The sequence below is a fragment of the Porites lutea genome, chromosome 14 (assembly GCF_958299795.1).
Source record: "Porites lutea chromosome 14, jaPorLute2.1, whole genome shotgun sequence".
Taxonomy (NCBI): domain Eukaryota; kingdom Metazoa; phylum Cnidaria; class Anthozoa; order Scleractinia; family Poritidae; genus Porites; species Porites lutea.
In genome coordinates, this window is record NC_133214.1 from 19,220,064 (window position 1) to 19,237,086 (window position 17,023).

At 39.3% G+C, this 17,023-nt stretch overlaps 1 protein-coding gene across 1 annotated transcript; it reads right to left on the reverse strand.

Annotated features, from left to right (window-relative positions):
• Window positions 1-2,977: 2,977 nt before the first annotated feature.
• Window positions 2,978-4,435, reverse strand: LOC140924024 (nociceptin receptor-like). Its single transcript, XM_073374029.1, has 3 exons — window positions 4,408-4,435; window positions 3,793-3,972; window positions 2,978-3,420 (listed from the first exon to the last, which is right to left on the reverse strand). Exons 1-3 carry the CDS (start codon window positions 4,433-4,435, stop codon window positions 2,978-2,980), a joined length of 651 nt encoding a protein of 216 aa, XP_073230130.1.
• Window positions 4,436-17,023: the final 12,588 nt, after the last annotated feature.

Here is a 17,023-nt window from a genome sequence, read left to right on the forward strand (position 1 = left end):
GCTTATTTTCGGAATCTCACGATAGTTAATTCAGTTTATATAGGAATTCGCCACCGAATAAGCAAACATGAAATGAGATGGGACTTGCGTCCCAGTTTGATTTAAAACCCCTTTTATCTACACTACCCATAAAAATCGGGGGCAAGAAACCGGATCACAAGAGAGTGGAAAGAACAGAAGCGCAGTTACAATTTCAAATCCACGAAAAATAAATGTAGAATATATTTTTATGCAGCGTGGCAAGAAATAGAGAAAGGGGAGCTTAAGGAAAGACGTTTTTATCCATTCTTGGGCAAGGGGTTTGTCCAAATTCTCAGACAAATCGTCCCGGAAAGAGTAAAGAAGCTTAGCGATGTAAATTTGCTAGCGTTAAGGTATATCAAATGGCAGAAGACCTCACTTCCGGTTGACGTGTGTCGCTCAAAATGACGGGAAAGAAAATATATACGGAGTTGACACGGTCAAGACAAGTTAGGACAGTGGCGGATCCAGGGGAGGGGCCCGGGGGACCCAGCTCCCCCCCTTATTTTTCGATCAAACTGGGGCACAGAAGGGACAAAAAAATTTTGGGGGGAGGAGACCGCCCCTCCCCCTTATCTTTGGGTCTGGATGACCGGGCCCCCCTTATCTCAAGGTCTGGATCCGGCACTGTAGGAGCTCTAGTTAACAGTTGTCGTGGTGGAGCGGTGGAGGTGTCGAACTCGGGGACGAACTCAGACTAAATCCAGCTGGTAGTCGAAGTAGGACTTGAACAAGCAACGATGCCCCCTAAAATGTGATCTCATTCTAAGGGTCCTCGGCTCTCGCTGCCATACTCGAGGGTGGAAGAAAGAGGAAGGCGGAAACGAGGGTGGCTAAAAATTATGACATCATAAGTAAGGCGAAGAGAACCGAGATTAGCCATGACGATGTCGTCAGGTGATCTTAAACAAAATATCATTCGACATTGCATGATCCGTTTTAAGAAGTGTAATGGTCAATAAGCAATCTCATTTCCGGGGTTCTCTCCAGGAGACAACCTTGGGAAGGAGGTTGGTCAATAAGAGGCTCAAACAGAATATTTTTAGTCGTTCTTCTGTCTGTAAAAGATAAACTTCGCCTTATTGTGGGCTTTCCTTTCTCATGTTTGAAAGTGTTGAGATCACTTGTTAAGGCTTTTATGCGCCTTGGCGTCTTGAGGCCAATGAAATGACTGTTAACCTTCATAAGCTCGCTTTTAAAAAAACGAGTATGGCTGTCCAGCGTCTTCTCAGGCGTTCTCGGTCAATGCATTTCGGACGGACGTATCCGTGACGAGAGGTCGTTAGGCGCCCTCACAAACTGTAGCTCGGACCACGTGACCCAAAACTCGTAGGCAGCGTGGAATAATATGAGGTCTAGGGATTGGGCAAATGCATTCCAAACGTACACACCCTTTGTGACCTATAGCGACACCATCATGCAACTGATAAGGTAATACAGCTTGTCCAGCAGCCGCGGAATATAACGACGGTTCCTCGTTTCAGGATAACTTCGAGCGCAATGTGGCAGTCTGTCATATGGTTTTGTGAATTGCGGCGTGTTACTTCCGGACCATCCCAACGTCATACATAGACGATCTCTAAATCCGTTCTGCAGCTCTATGCACAAAACAACAGCAAAATTCTTCCTTTGACAAAAACGAGAAGTCCAAAGACTACTGCAAAGCTGATCAGAACAACGTGTATTTTTTTTTCATAACAATATTTCGGCTGGCCTTACCAGCCTTCTTCAGGTTTACAGATGTTACTGAATTTATGATAGGAATCACAATGTTATATAGATGGAGAATGTCGCTTTAAAAATTGTTTAAAAGGGAGAGGCGTAAATGACGTACAACCCAAAAAAACTGGAAAAGAAAAAATAATAAGGATATGGATTACAATAATTCGACACGGCGGTTTAGGCCATTAGGTTATAGAGTCATGGCCTTATCAATCAAATGCGACTCCCTAGCCTTACGAACTGAGTCACGTGAAGAAGGAATTTTCTCTAGTGGGATTAACTTCATGTCAGCATGAGAATGGTTAGAGTGAGAGAGAAAGTGTTCAGAAACAGTAGTGGATTTAGAGTTAGTGTTATTTTTGTCGACTGCACGTCTGCCTTCGTTAAATCTGTCCTTGAGGCGTCGCTTCGTTTCACCTATACAAACCAATTTCAAAAAAGGTGAAATAACTCAATACTTCATTTGTGAAGAACACAAATTTGCCAGAATAGCGGCACTCGATCCAGAACTACAAGAGCTGCCGGTATTCGCAACTCGATGGCTTAACGTTCACTGTTCACACCTCGGCCTTAAATATAAACAAGACACGACACGGTTCGAGGCCTGGGGCCTAAACATCGGTCGCCGGGCTTCGAACTCAAGGTACTTGCACCTTATTGGTACTTAGTTTCGCGTTTTTACCGATTGCAAAAAAATCGCGAAAATAAATCCACGCGAAATTTAAGCACGCGAAATAGGCCATTTGCACGATGCCGTCATTTTACTACTACGACCAGAATTCTTAGTTTTTCTTTTCATATTTAAATTAGGCAGCCCCAGTGAGGTTTAAAATTAACAAAAGCCGTAATTTGCAAAAGAAAGCACAATCCTGAAGAATCCTATTGAATACTCATTTAGAAAATTCAAATCACAGAAAAAAATATTAACTTGAAATAACAATAACATAAACAGGATATGTATCGATAACATAACTTGATAGCTGGTCATATTGGTAAGTTCCGTTTTGTATCTTCAGTAAGTAAAATAGCGTTAATTTGTAACACTTTCACATGTTGCTTTCCCAGTTTAGAATGCTTAAATCGCGAAATTTTATGCCTTTTTCTCATATTTGCGTGTTGATATCGAGAAAATAAAACCCCGCAAAATACTCTCTCGCCAAAATCGAGAAATTAGGTACCAATAAGGTATATTCTTAACACAGTGGCTGTATCTGTTACTGATGTAGAAACAAATTTATCTCTGCGGGCCTGTGTTGTTTTGGAATCTTACAAGTGCTATGTTTTGAATTTGATTCCTCGCACTTTGCATGACTTCCTCGTCGCGTCTCCGTAAAATACTACGAAATATAACTTTCTTGAAGCCAAGTCTGAAAGATTCGTTAAAGATCGCATAGAGAACAGGATTCATGGCAGAGTTAAGCGCTTGTAGCCAAAGGATAAATGGAAGTAACCAGATGGGTAAAGTGGCTGCCGCCTGTCCAACCAGAGGATGTATCCAGACGAAAATAAATTGCGGTGCCCAACAGAAAAAGAAAGAAAGCACAACAGCAACCATCATTTTGGTGATTTTCCGTGCCATACGATTTGCCCTCTGTTGTTGCAGAGCGCTGGGTTCTCCTGGGACCTGCCTTGTCCACAGATGATAGATGATGATTGGATAAAGTATGAGCATCACTGTGAAAGGAAGCAGAAAGCATATGCCGAGAGTGATTCCCATACTTAATGGAACTTGTTCTTCGTAGCAGACTGAAATGTTCAGTCCTGAACTCGAGGAACTTTTACCGCCAATTTCGTGCCACATGTTTATGGGAAGTAAAATAGCCGCGAGCCATATTCCAGGAATAATAACCTTTGTCCAGTTTGTCCAGGGTGAGTGTGTCAGTGGTCGGATCACAGCCAAAAAGCGATCTATTTGTATCCCCGTCAGGCTAAAGATGCAGCCCAGAAAAGCGACCAAAACGAGATAGAGATTCAGTTTGCATAGCAGACCTCCAAAAACCCCAGGAATCCAAGCTAATCCAACAAACAAGAACTTGATTAATGGCGGGCACGTTACTGTAGTCGTAACCAAGTCTCCACAGGCCATGTTGAGTATTAGAAGGAATGTAGTGGACTTCAATAGCTGATCCTTTCTGATTATATAGATCACCATCGAGTTACCGAGGAAGGATACAATAAATGCCAGGCTGGTCAGGAACGTGAAGACTACTTTGGTAGTTAGGGAAAAGTCTGGCGATTTCAGGATAAACAAAGAAAGGGAAAACAAGGAAAGTGAAACTTAGAATCAGATTCAACTTTTCTTGATATAAACCTCAAGACACATTATTAAAATTTTCGGTTAAAATCCAATGTTTTTTAATTTTTTTACATAATAGCAAAGCAATTAATTTTTTATGAATGTCTGTTAATGTGATAAAATAAGGTCAAAATATTTTTCCTTTTGATTTTCTAGGTCTGATAGTAATTTAAATCCAAAGAACTATTGTGATATTAAAAAACTCCGCATTTTTTGAAATTTCTTAAAGCCCTATATTAATATCTGCAGTACTGTTCTTGAACCCTATGTTTAAACTGCGAGAAAACGGATCAAAATCGGTAATAGAAAATTAAATATTATGCATAGAATAAAAAAAGCTTTTCTGGCTAATGGCGATTTTATCGTACCTTGTGTCACGTCTGTGCTGTTTTCCATGCTTGGTGCTGCTTTTTGGGCTATGGTGAAATATATTTGCAGCTTATGGTTTCAGTGCTGCGGATTATTATAACGCCTCTGAAACTGGCCAAGTAATTATTCTGAAGTAATTAACGTTTTTTGTACAACGGTTGAAGTTTGTTTATTCTTCTCTCTGTATAAACGTTATTGTTGGTATAATTTATCGCCCTCCAAATCAAAATGTAAATGATTTCTTGATTAGAATGAACGACGTATTAGGGAAAATATCACGGGGCAATATAGTAATGTAAATCCAAAGAACTATTGTGATACTAAAAACCTCCAGATTTTTTACATTTCTTAAACCCCTCTATTAATATCTGCATTACAGTTCGTGAACCATATGTTTAAACCGCGACGAAACGGACCAAAATCGGAGATAGGAAATTAAATATTATGCATAGAATAAAAAATGGACTTCAAGGCGTCCATCTTAGCTTTTCTGGTTAATGGCGATTTTATCGCACCTTGTGTCATGTCTGTGCTGTTTTCTATGCTCGGTGCCGCCTTTTTGGCAATGGTGGAATATACTTGCAGCTTATGGTTTCAGTACTGCGGATAATTGCAATGACTCTAAAACTGGCCAAGTATTTATTTTGAATTAATTATCGTTTTCTGTACAACGGCTGAAGTTTGTTTATTCTTCTCTTTGTATAGCCTTTGTTGGTTCCTTGCAATCTGCTTGTGGATTCCATGAAGTATTTAACAACTTAAAGATCATTTGTTTATTTATTTATTTTATTTTATTTTTCATCTGCCACATAGAATAAATATTACAGAAGAAAATGGAAAAAAAAAATATTATCAGTAAGATTGCACAATTTAGAGGGCAGGAAAAGTTACAAAAAAAAGTTCAAAATTAAATGTAATATTAAGTGACTGAACTTTTGTAATAGATAGAGTGGCGAGGAAGCCTAGAAAATTAGGCTTCCTTATACTTAATTATGATTTAATGTAAGCTGCCATATCATGGTCAGGCGAGTTTAATTTATAGCCCTCTCTATGAGGTATTTTTTAATGAAGTCTTGAAACTAAAAGACAGTTTTTTTTAATATAGTAATTTAATTTAATTTCGCACTCCCTAAACCAGAGATACGATCAGCTAGATATAATTTAACACAGAAAAGTAAATGTAGAGACTTGAAATTAATGCGAAACCTTTCCTCGGTATTACAAATACAAACAAAGGAGGAATGCGCGTGCTCAGCAATTATAAATTCACAGACAAAAAATTGAAGTTAACGCAAAAAGTTGAAATAACCGACACCTTCTTTAATTTACCGTTTGTCCTTTATTTAACTCTTTATTCGGTGGACACGTTTTATCATCATTATTATCATTATTGTTATTATTATTATTATTATTATTATTATTATTATTATTATTATTATTATCAAGAAACTTAGCTTAGACTGTAAGGAGTTTTAGCTGAAGCTTGAACTGTAATGAACTAGGATTGGCAATTAAACAAAGAAGAAAAATTAGTAGAAGTTGAATTCTGGTTTGTCAGTGGAACTGTGCTAGTCCCCGTCAAGTTCTACGTTGACACTTTCTTCCTTGTTTTTCGTTTTCTTCCTTTTCCTTTCCTTATGCTTGTGTGATTTTTTATCTTATTGGGCGCAAAAACCCTGCTTTGGCCTTTTTCACTCAAATGGCTGCTAATTTCGCTAGCGGTTCGTTTTCAAACAATTGGCTAGTTATAGCGGAGCTCTCGCGTGTGCAGCGGAGCACCATAGGTAAGAAAATGTGGTAAACTACCCATCCAAGAAAATTTGGTAATCACGTGACCGTACACCGGCGACCGACCGACCACCCGAGAGTCCGTCCGCACCACATGGATACCAATGTAAAATAATTCAATCAACACGTATGGCAAGCGAAATGCAACTCAAGGTTTTATTTGGAAAGAAATAGAATGGCCGCCCTGAGTTTTAGAAAGAAAAAACAACAACAAAGTCTCGTCTTTTTCGACGTTATTTTTGATGTTTACACTCACGTGGATAACAGAGAAAGAGCTAGAGCGAGTGATTGAAAACAAAAGAGACGAATGTTGTAGGAAGAAAAACATGAAACTTCAAAGCGGCGGTGAGACAATGAGAAATGCTAACGGCCCGCAAGGTGAAAATGAGCGGCAGTGAAAAACAAAAGCGAAGATCAACACAGGAGACAAAATATTGGGTAAGCACATACGACAATTCCTCCATAAAAATAATGTGTAACTAAGAAGTTTGACGTTTTAGCCCTACAAAACAGCGTTGTAGTTGTGCAAAACAACAGCAAAGAAAGACAAAAAGCGTGCTGCACGTGCAAATTTGTTTTCTTTGCTAATTAGAAAAAAACGTGTCCTGCAAGTGCAATTCGTTTTGTTGCTAATTAAATCTATTGAGCATCCCATTTAACTGCAGTGATACAGCTTTAAGGGTTGCCAAAGTTATGGTAGGTGCGAAAGTTATAAAAATTGTGTTTTCCCTCGAATTTCGCGCCGGCACTCGTCCCCAGGATCTTTGGCCTTTTTTAATCTTGGTAACCCGGCCAGCCCGGTCAACTGAACTCATGTGGAGAGGCCCCCAGTCCCTTTCTGTTGTCTTACCAGGACTTCTCGGTCAATGTATTTCGGACGGACGAATCTCAGGAGGGCGGCCGGATGGCGCCCCCACGAACTGTAGCTCGGACCACGCGTAAGCCGCGCGAAATAATATGAGGCCTAGGGACTGAGCAAATGCATGCCAAACACACACACCCTTTGTGACCCATAGCGACCCCTTCATGCAACTTCTAAGGTGCAATGCCTTTCGGACGGGCGAATCTGACACCGGCCGGGTAGGGTGGCGCCCTCACAAATTGTAGCTCTGACCACGTGAATTGAAACGCAAAGGCCAGGCGGAATAAGGAGGCCTTAGGACTAAGCAAATGTATACCTAACATGTTCGTCTGGGTCAGGAGCCCATGCTCCTGTCTGGGTATCTTTTGTTTAGTTTACGCCTTTCGATTCATTCGAGTTATCAATGCGATTTACCTATCACTTGCTGATTAGGCGCCGGGCAGCCTTTGTGCGGTATAGCTACCCCATCAACTACTAAGGTGATACATCTTGTCCAGCAGACGCGGAATAAAACGACGGTTCCTCATTTCAGGAGAACTTCGAGCGCAATGTGGCAGTGTGACATATAGTTTTGCGAACTGCTGCGTGTTATTTCCAGACCATCCCTACGTAATACATAGACGATCTCTAAATCCGTTCCGCAGCTCTGTGCACAAGACAACAGAAAAATCTTCCTTTGATCAACCAGTTTCAAAAAGGTGAAATAACTCAATACTTCACTGTAAAGAACACATATTTGCCAAAATATCGGCACTCTAGAACTACAAGAACTGCCTGTTTTCGTAACTCGATGGCTTCACGTTCACCGTTTACACCTTGGCCTCGAATATAAACAAGGCACGGTACGGTTCGAGGCCTGGGGCCAAAATATCGGGCACCGGCCTCGAACTCAAGGTACTTAATCCCGCGGGTCTTTAATTTCGCGAAAATAAATCCTCGCGAATTTGAATACTCATGTAGAAAATTCAAATCACAGAAAAACAATATTAACTTGAAATAGCAACAACATATACTGGATATGTATCGATAATATAACTTGATAGCTGGTCATACTGGTAAGCTCGGTTCTGTATCTTCAGTAAGTGAAACATCGTTAATTTGTAAAGCTTTCACATATTGCTTTTCCAGTTTAACTAGAAATTTGAAACCTTTCAGACCTGTTTTAAAGAAATAAAGTGAAGTTGAGAATGCTTAAATCGCGAAATTTAATGCCCTCTTCTCATATGTGTGGAAATTGCGAAAATATAACCCCGCGAAAGACTCTCTCGCCAAAATCGCGAAGTTAAATACCAGCGAAATTAATTACCAAGGTATATTCTTAACACGGTGGCTGTATCTGTTACTGAAGTACAAACAAATTTATCTTTTCAGGCCTGCGCTGTTTTGGAATCTTACAAGTGCTATGTTTTGAATTGGATTCTGATACCTTTGATGAACGTTTTGATGTGCACTTTGCACGACTTGTGCGTTGCGTCTCCGTAAAATACTACGAAATATGACTTTCTTGAAGCCAAGTCTAAAAGATTCGTTAAAGATCGCATACAGAACAGGATTCGTGGCAGAGTTAAGCACTTGTAGCTAAAGGATAAATGGAAATAACCAGGGTAAAGTGGCTGCCAGCTCTCTAGCGAGAGGATACATCCAGACGAAAATAAATTGCGGTGCCCAACAGACAAAGAAAGAAAGTACAACAGCAACTATCATTTTGGTGATTTTCCGTGCCATACGATTTGCCCTCTGTTGTTGCAGAGCGTTCGGTTCTCCTGGGACCTGCCTTGTCCACAGATGATAGATGATGATTGGATAAAGTATGAGCATCACTGTGAAAGGAAGCAGAAAGCATATGCTCAGCGTGATCTCGATACTTAATGGAACTTGTTTTTCGTCGCATACGGAAATGTTCATTCCTGAGCTCGAGTAACTGTTAACGCCCGTTTTGTGCGACATGTGTTGTATGGGAAGTAAAATAGCCGCGAGCCATATTCCAGGAATAATAACCTTTGTCCATTTTGTCCAGGGTGAGTGTGTCAGTGGTCGGATCACAGCCAAAAAGCGATCTATTTGTATCCCCGTCAGGCTAAAAATGCAACCCAGGAGAGCAACCAAAACGAGATAGAGATTCAGTTTGCATAGCAAACCTCCAACTGTCCCAGGAATCCAAGCTAATCCAACAAACAAGAACTTGATTAATGGCGGACTCGTCACTGTAGTCGTTACCAAGTCTCCACAGGCCATGTTCAGTATCAGAAGGAATGTGGTGGACTTCAATAGCTGATCCTTTCTGATTATATAGATCACCATCGAGTTACCGAGGAAGGATACAATAAATGCCAGGCTGGTCAGGAGCGTGAAGACTACTTTAATAGTTAGGGAAAGGTCTGGCGATTTCAGGAAAAACAAAGAAAGGGGAAAAAAGGAAAGTAAAACTTAGAATTCAACTTTTCTTGATATTTAAAAAGGACAAAAGCCTTAAATTAAGGTAGTATAAGCGTGACTTTACTACTAAAGAATGGGAAACTTATTCAGTTTTCCTCTTTGACATCAATTCTGGATCCTTTTACGAAGAACACACGATGACAAAATTTAGTCCAAGCTCAAAAATCAGTGCCGTAGCAAGGTTTGATTTATTTGGGGGGGGGGGGCGGCGGGGGGGTGGTGGGGTTGAGACAATCACGAGCGCCGAAGGCGCGAGCTGCTAGAGAGGTCCGGGGGCATGCTCCCCTGGAAAATTTTGAACTATAGGGTCTCTGAAATAGCATTTTCAGCCTTCCGAGAGTATTAATTTCCCATTTAAGAAGTGTACTTTGTGTGCTTAATTTTTCTTTGTTGAAGCCATAAATAAATAATTTTCAGGCTTTATCGAACTGAAATAAACACATTGAACCGAAGAGCAGTGGAAAGTAGGTACTTGATGTATGGGGACAAGAGCGTGGCCGCTGACCAAATTAAACGTGCCTGTCAAAATTATTGGGGGGACCCAGGTCCCCCCAGCCCCTCCCCATGCTACGACACTGTAAATACACAATTTAAAGCACTTTTTTATGGCCTAGAAACTAACTCCATAAAGTCAGGGTGATAAGCTCCTGTTAAAGTGCATTGCAACTATTTTTTTAACGCCAAACTTGTGGACCCCTCGAAACACATTATTAAAATTTTCGGTTAAAATCCGGGGTTTTTTTTAAATTATACCAAAGCAATTAATTTTTTATGAATGTCTGTTAATGTGATAAAATAAGATCAAAATATTTTTCTTTTTAGTTTTCTAGGTCTGATAGTAATTTAAATCCAAAGAACTATTGTGATATTAAAAAAGCTACAGAGTTTTGAAATTTCTTAAAGCCCTATATTAATATCTGCAGTACTGTTCTTGAACCCTATGTTTCAACTGCGACAAAACAAACCAAAATCGGTGATAGAAAATTAAATATTATGCATAGAATAAAAAAAAGGTTTTCTGGCTAATGGCGATTTTATCCTACCTTGTGTCATGTCTGTGCTGTTTTCCATGCTTGGTGCTGCTTTTTGGGCTATGGTGAAATATATTTGCAGGTTATGATTTCAGTACTGCGTATTATTACAACGCCTCTGAAACTGGCCAAGTAATAATTATTCTGAAGTAATTAACGTTTTTTGTACAACGGCTGAAGTTTGCTTATTTTTCTCTCTGTATAAACGTTATTGTTGGTATAATTTATCGCCCTCCAAATCAAAATGTAAATGATTTCTTGATTAGAATGAACGACGTATTAGGGAAAATATCACGGGGCAATATAGTAATTTAAATCCAAAGACTGTTGTGATACTAAAAATAAAAACCTTCAGATTTTTGAAATTTCTTTAACCCTTCTATTAATATCTGCATTACAGTTCGTGAACCATATGTTTAAACCGCGACAAAACAGACCAAAATCGGAGATAGGAAATTAAATATTATGCACAGAATAAAAAATGGATTATAACATAGCGCGCGTGCTTGCCCTATATAAGATCTATTGAGCCGCTATGAACAAAATCTTTATTTACGCACGCCCGTGCGTAAATAAGATGACGTGAGCATTTTTTTTTTCCCTGGCTGCAAAGTTGTCGTCTTTTAAGCTGCAGTACACCATGGATAGAGCGGTTTTCACTTGACTGTCGTAAAACCAAAACCAAAGTAAATACACTAGCCAACCAAAGGACGTAGTAAAACCAAAACCAAAACCAAAACCAATCCCAATTCGACAGTCAAGTGAAAACCGCTCTAATAGAAAGACTGGATAGGAAACTTATGTCACGTGGGCTGATTTCTTATCGCCGATTGGTTGTTTCGTGCTGCGAGATGGCGTTGGATGGTTCCATCATAGTGGAAGTTTGTGACGAAACGATGGCGAAAATGTGGCGCAAACCAGTCGAAATGTGGGGTTTGTTGCCTGCATGTTGTTCTTTTTCGGAGTTTTTAGTGCTGCTTTAATTTTTGGTGTATGTTTTTCCCTTCGTTTGTCGTGTTACGGCGATGGCAACCCTTCAAAGCCACACTTGAACCTTCGAGGTAAGCACTTCTTGTTGTTGTTTTGTGTTATTTGTCCTTGTTTTTGAGAAAATTGCGTCCCAAAAATTCACCTTACCAGAGCCATATTTAGTACACTTGGCGACTGTTTTGGGACGCCTTTATTAAGACGGTTCCTTCTTCTTTCTATTCACAACTACGACTGACAGATCCTTCAAGGATGGAATTGTGGCATAGGCATAGTTACAGACGAGTGCTGTTATTTTCCAGCCATACATTTCGATTGAAAATGGCTGAAATAAACTACATTCGGAACTGGCGCCGAGCGAGTGTACGTACACGGTGTGTAAAGTTTCAATCGACAGACTAGTTTGTGTCGAAAACTGTTTCGCTCAAGTAATATGCTAATTGTTCGTAAAGCAATATGTTAATTTCGGTCATCTTTTAATGTTGAAATAACCTGCTAAATTACATATTCAGTGAATACAATCGCCTCACGTCGCTCCTCGCAGCTTGTATTCGAAGGCACTGAAGAGACTCGAATAAGTTTTGTACTTTTCCCTTACATAAACAAATTATTGTATCATGAATGGGAAAACACCTACTAACATTTTTTGGCCTCCGTTTGGGCTCCTAAACGTTGTTGTTATTATTTAAACAGTGTTTTAGTTTTCCTTTTGTTTGTCTTTATTGTAGGATTTGCTGAACACATTCAGTCATTAGAATGAAGACAGTATAATTGTGGTCAAGTACTCTTCTGAGAGGGCACAAACCAATCAATCTTTCTGTATTAAACAGCAACTTTTGTTATGCATGAGAGCCAGAAGGTGGCACCTAAGTTTCCAACCAAAGATGGACTTGATAGCACTATTATTGTATTCGTTTTTTTAGAGATCAAAGCAACAATGTACCTGTACCAAGATGTATTCTAAATCAAATTAATAAAACATATACATGTACTTGTTTGGGGTGTGAATTTTTTTTTCAACAACATGATAATCTGACCACAGACAGTCAAGTATTTTTTCAATCCCTCATCCACTTACCTCAGACTAAACAAAGGCCCTGGATGTTACTGTTTTTTTTTTATAACCAGCTTCTTCTTTTTTGGGGAACAGTGTTTATGTTTATTTCAGAGGTGATTTACAGTATCCCCTATCCATATCACTAACATTACAATACAAAAACTTTAACTTTGTTTCATCCTAAAAAAAAGGTCAGCATCTCAAAGATAATATGTTTCTAAGTTTTATTAAGCCTTATGGAAGACAAGTGTTTCCTCGTGAAAAAGAAGCGAAGGCCCTTCTATTAACCAGGAGAGTTGTATTCTAGTAGTTAACAAGTAACCGTTGTATATAACATTTTTAAAAGCATTGCAGTTAGTTTTTTTAAAGACCTGACTAAAAAGTACCTTGGGTCTTTGTACATTTATACCTGAAAACAACAAAACAACTTGCTTTACGATGAAAATTGAGTTGAAAAAGTTAGAAACGGCGTTTCCACGGTGGTCCACAAACAAATTTACTTTCTCTGCTGTGAGCTTTTTATCCCCGCTTTTTATACATTTCTCAGATACGGCTTCTTGTCACTGGTTGTCCGTAAATGATTTGAATAGAAATTAAACACTTGTTTGAGTTGGGTACTTGAAACATCAAGCCTCGACAGTTTTACCGCTAATAAAATCATTTTGCCAAGGGTTATTAACTTATAAAATTCGACACTCGATGAGGTTTTCGATAAAAGCAGAAAGGAAATCGTGAAAACCGTGATAAAAAGAGTTAAAATAATTTCCGGTGTTCTTGTGGTTTGTAGAATATTAGGCTGTGCCTTTTTTATAGGTGTTTTGTAGCTGTATACATGTACGTTTTCGCATAGTTTTTATGTAGCTAGGCTTCCCGTTTGGTACATAAAATTATCGGGCGCTGGAGTCATTCTTCGCTCTCACAAGTTTCATAATCATTTACTCTGTCCTTTGCGGTTTTGTACCCTTAAACTATCTTCTCCGAGAACAATTCCTCTTCATCCTTTACTTCAAAACATGGGCAACCTGTATATATGAAATAAGCGATGAAAAATAAGATGCGCAAAACATCGGATCCAGATGTAAGAGGTTGAATGGCTCTCGAAAACATGACGTCACACTTTTCCACTATGTTGGAACCGGTCGCGTCAGCCAGTTTCCTATCCAGTCTTTCTATTATCCATGAGTACACTTTTCCTTGTCTTTAAAATATGGAAGAAACCAGCGAAAAACTGCCCAATTTTTCTATCGGCATTGTCCTTTTAGGTCCTGATCCAACAAGCAGCAAAAATAAAGCCGAATTTAAAAAAAAACTCGCAAGTTGCGCGTTTTGCAAATTTGTCGAAGACCAGCTGCAGCAAATTTTGGCCGAAAGACATTCACTGGGAACAGAACAGACACCAACTGGTCATCAACAACATTTAAAGGCAAAATTTCCGTTTTTATTGTTGTTTTTAAATTTGTTATGCACTTTGTTATCTCCGGACAATCCGACTGAAGCAGGAAAATTTCTCTCGCAATAACAACACAAATTACACAAGAAAACATAAATTTATTACTCACAAAAACAACTGCTGCCAGGTCTTCTCAAGAAGCCGTAATGACTAGCCAATGTTCGTAAATGAATATAAGTTTAAACAAGGATGACAGTCGTCTTCGCTAAAAACATGTTTTCTGGATTTCGCCGAGCGAAACGTAAAGATCTTTTTAGCAAATCCAAACCATACTCCACGACTTCTCACGAACATGTCAAGAAGCATTTTAACTTTAGGTGAACTTTAAGACTCTTTTACCTTTGTTTCTGCTTAGTTTCCATTGATCGTTAACGAATAAAGAAGCAAATTTTCTTTCTCACTGTTACAGAAAGAATATTTTCATTCAAACTAGACGATTGTGGCGTGTTCGTAATCAGCCAATAGAACCGTTTGTTATTGTGTCGCGCGTTACGAGAATTTTGCAGTTAATCAAAAAGCAAGCATTTTCGTCAGTTATGTTATAAAAGAATTTGCTCATGCTTTTAGCTGTGCGTATATCGAGTTATGGATGCACTTGGGAAGTTTGGAGAGCACTCAAGAAGCTAGAGTTGCACTCGGCTATCGCCTCGTGCAACTCTTACGCATCTTTCGTGCTCTCCAAACTTCCCGCGTGCATCCATAACTCGATATACGCACGCTAAGCATGAACAAATTCTTAACTTCAAGGCGTCCATCTTAGCTTCCCTGGTTAATGGCGATTTTATCCTACCTTGTGTCATGTCTGTGCTGTTTTCCATGCTTGGTGCTGCTTTTTGGGCTATGGTGAAATATATTTGCAGGTTATGATTTCAGTACTGCGGATTATTACAACGCCTCTGAAACTGGCCGAGTAATAATTATTCTGATGTAATTAACGTTTTTTGTACAACGGCTGAAGTTTGCTTATTTTTCTCTCTGTATAAACGTTATTGTTGGTATAATTTATCGCCCTCCAAATCAAAATGTAAATGATTTCTTGATTAGAATGAACGACGTATTAGGGAAAATATCACGGGGCAATATAGAGGGGGGCGTAAGGGGGGTACGAATACCGCAATACCGCACATAGTAGCGCGAGAATACCGCAATACCGCATCAAAATTTACCCAAATACCGAAACCACAGTTACAAATGGGAAAAAGTTGACATTGTCAATACTAAAAATCCTCCTTTCAAATAGAAATAATACTTTTATGTCAGTCTTTCCAAATTAAGGTGCGTCGATGTCAAGCGTACGATAAACATAAGATCATCGCACGCGTTTAACTTTGTTCATTACATTTATACGTTTACATAAATGATACAACAGGAGTTTTCTAGTACTACTTTATATATTACTGACCTAGATCATAAACGGACGATAAACAGTTGACTCTTATGAAGTTGTTTCAGATTCACAATTAACCTGGTTCTTTGTTGAGGATTTCAAAACGTCGACCCGGGCTGCCTTTGGGATTCGAGGGGCACACAGCACACACTAGCCTGCGTAGCATGGCGGTTTTGGTAAGGCACGCTAAATAATAAAGGCGGGCGCGGGCGAGGAGATTGGGGCGGGAGCTGCTTCGCCGCTCACAGTCGTGCTGCCGACAAAACGTTTACGTATCATTGGTTAAAAAAGTCAATGTCGTTAATCATATCAAATATTAACTGAAATTTCAAGCCAAACGATTTGTCTGGACTGTTTGCACAATATACGATCCCCGACTGTGCAACTATAGGAAGACACGCAGGTAACGCAGGCTAGCTAGAACCTTTTAGGATTTGTATCCTCTTGTGATGAAAAAGAAGCAGATCACCGCGACACAACGATTTTTTCACCGCCTACCGCGACATAAAATTTAAACTTACCGCACACCGCTTGGACTCTGAAAACCGCAATACCGTACTTTGAAACAAAAATTACCGCAACACCGCACCAAAAATAACCCAATACCGCAATACCGCAAACCCTTACGCCCCCCTCAATATAGTAATTTAAATCCAAAGATTATTGTGATACTAAAAATAAAAACCTTCAGATTTTTGAAATTTCTTTAACCCTTCTATTAATATCTGCATTACAGTTCGTGAACCATATGTTTAAACCGCGACAAAACAGACCAAAATCGGAGATAGGAAATAAAATATTATGCACAGAATAAAAAATGGACTTCAAGGCGTCCATCTTCGCTTCCCTGGTTAATGGCGATTTTATCCTACCTTGTGTCATGTCCGTGCTGTTTTCTATGCTCGGTGCTGCCTTTTTGGCAATGGTGAAATATGGTTTCAGTACTGCGGATAATTGCAATGACTCTAAAACTGGCCAAGTATTTATTTTGAATTAATTAACGTTTTTTGTACAACGGCTGAAGTTTGCTTATTCTTCTCTTTGCATTGCCTCATATATATATATATATAATATATATACACCCGTTTTCAAAAAGGTTTTCATACAGAGAGATATATAGATAGATATATACTTTTGTTCTCTTGCACGTGCGCCCGTGTGTATTTTTCACTTGTTATTGTCCAACTTGTGAAAAACTCGGTTCAACGATAAATTTTTTCGTCGTCGGGTTTTTTGTTCCAATTTGACATGTCGTTTTGAGTTTTTTTTTTTTTTAGAAAAATACATGCGCCCTGCGATACAAATTTGCAATGGCGAATTATATGGCTGATTTTGGGAATGACGAAAACATCCCGCGAAGCAGCCGATCCTCGAGTTATACGGCGTCACCGAATTGGTAGCCCAGATGCTATGGCATCTGTAGCAAGTGACGAAGCATTTTTATTGATAGAGTGTATTAAAAAATGCGCTGTCCAGGGGCGTGCTTAAGAGAACTGTAGACTAACTTGAAAGCATTTGTGGCCGAGAGTTTATTCTGTCTTCAATGACACGTTGCCTTACAGGCCGTGATTTTACACGAAAAAAGGTGAGACATTAAGATACATGACCAGCTCATCA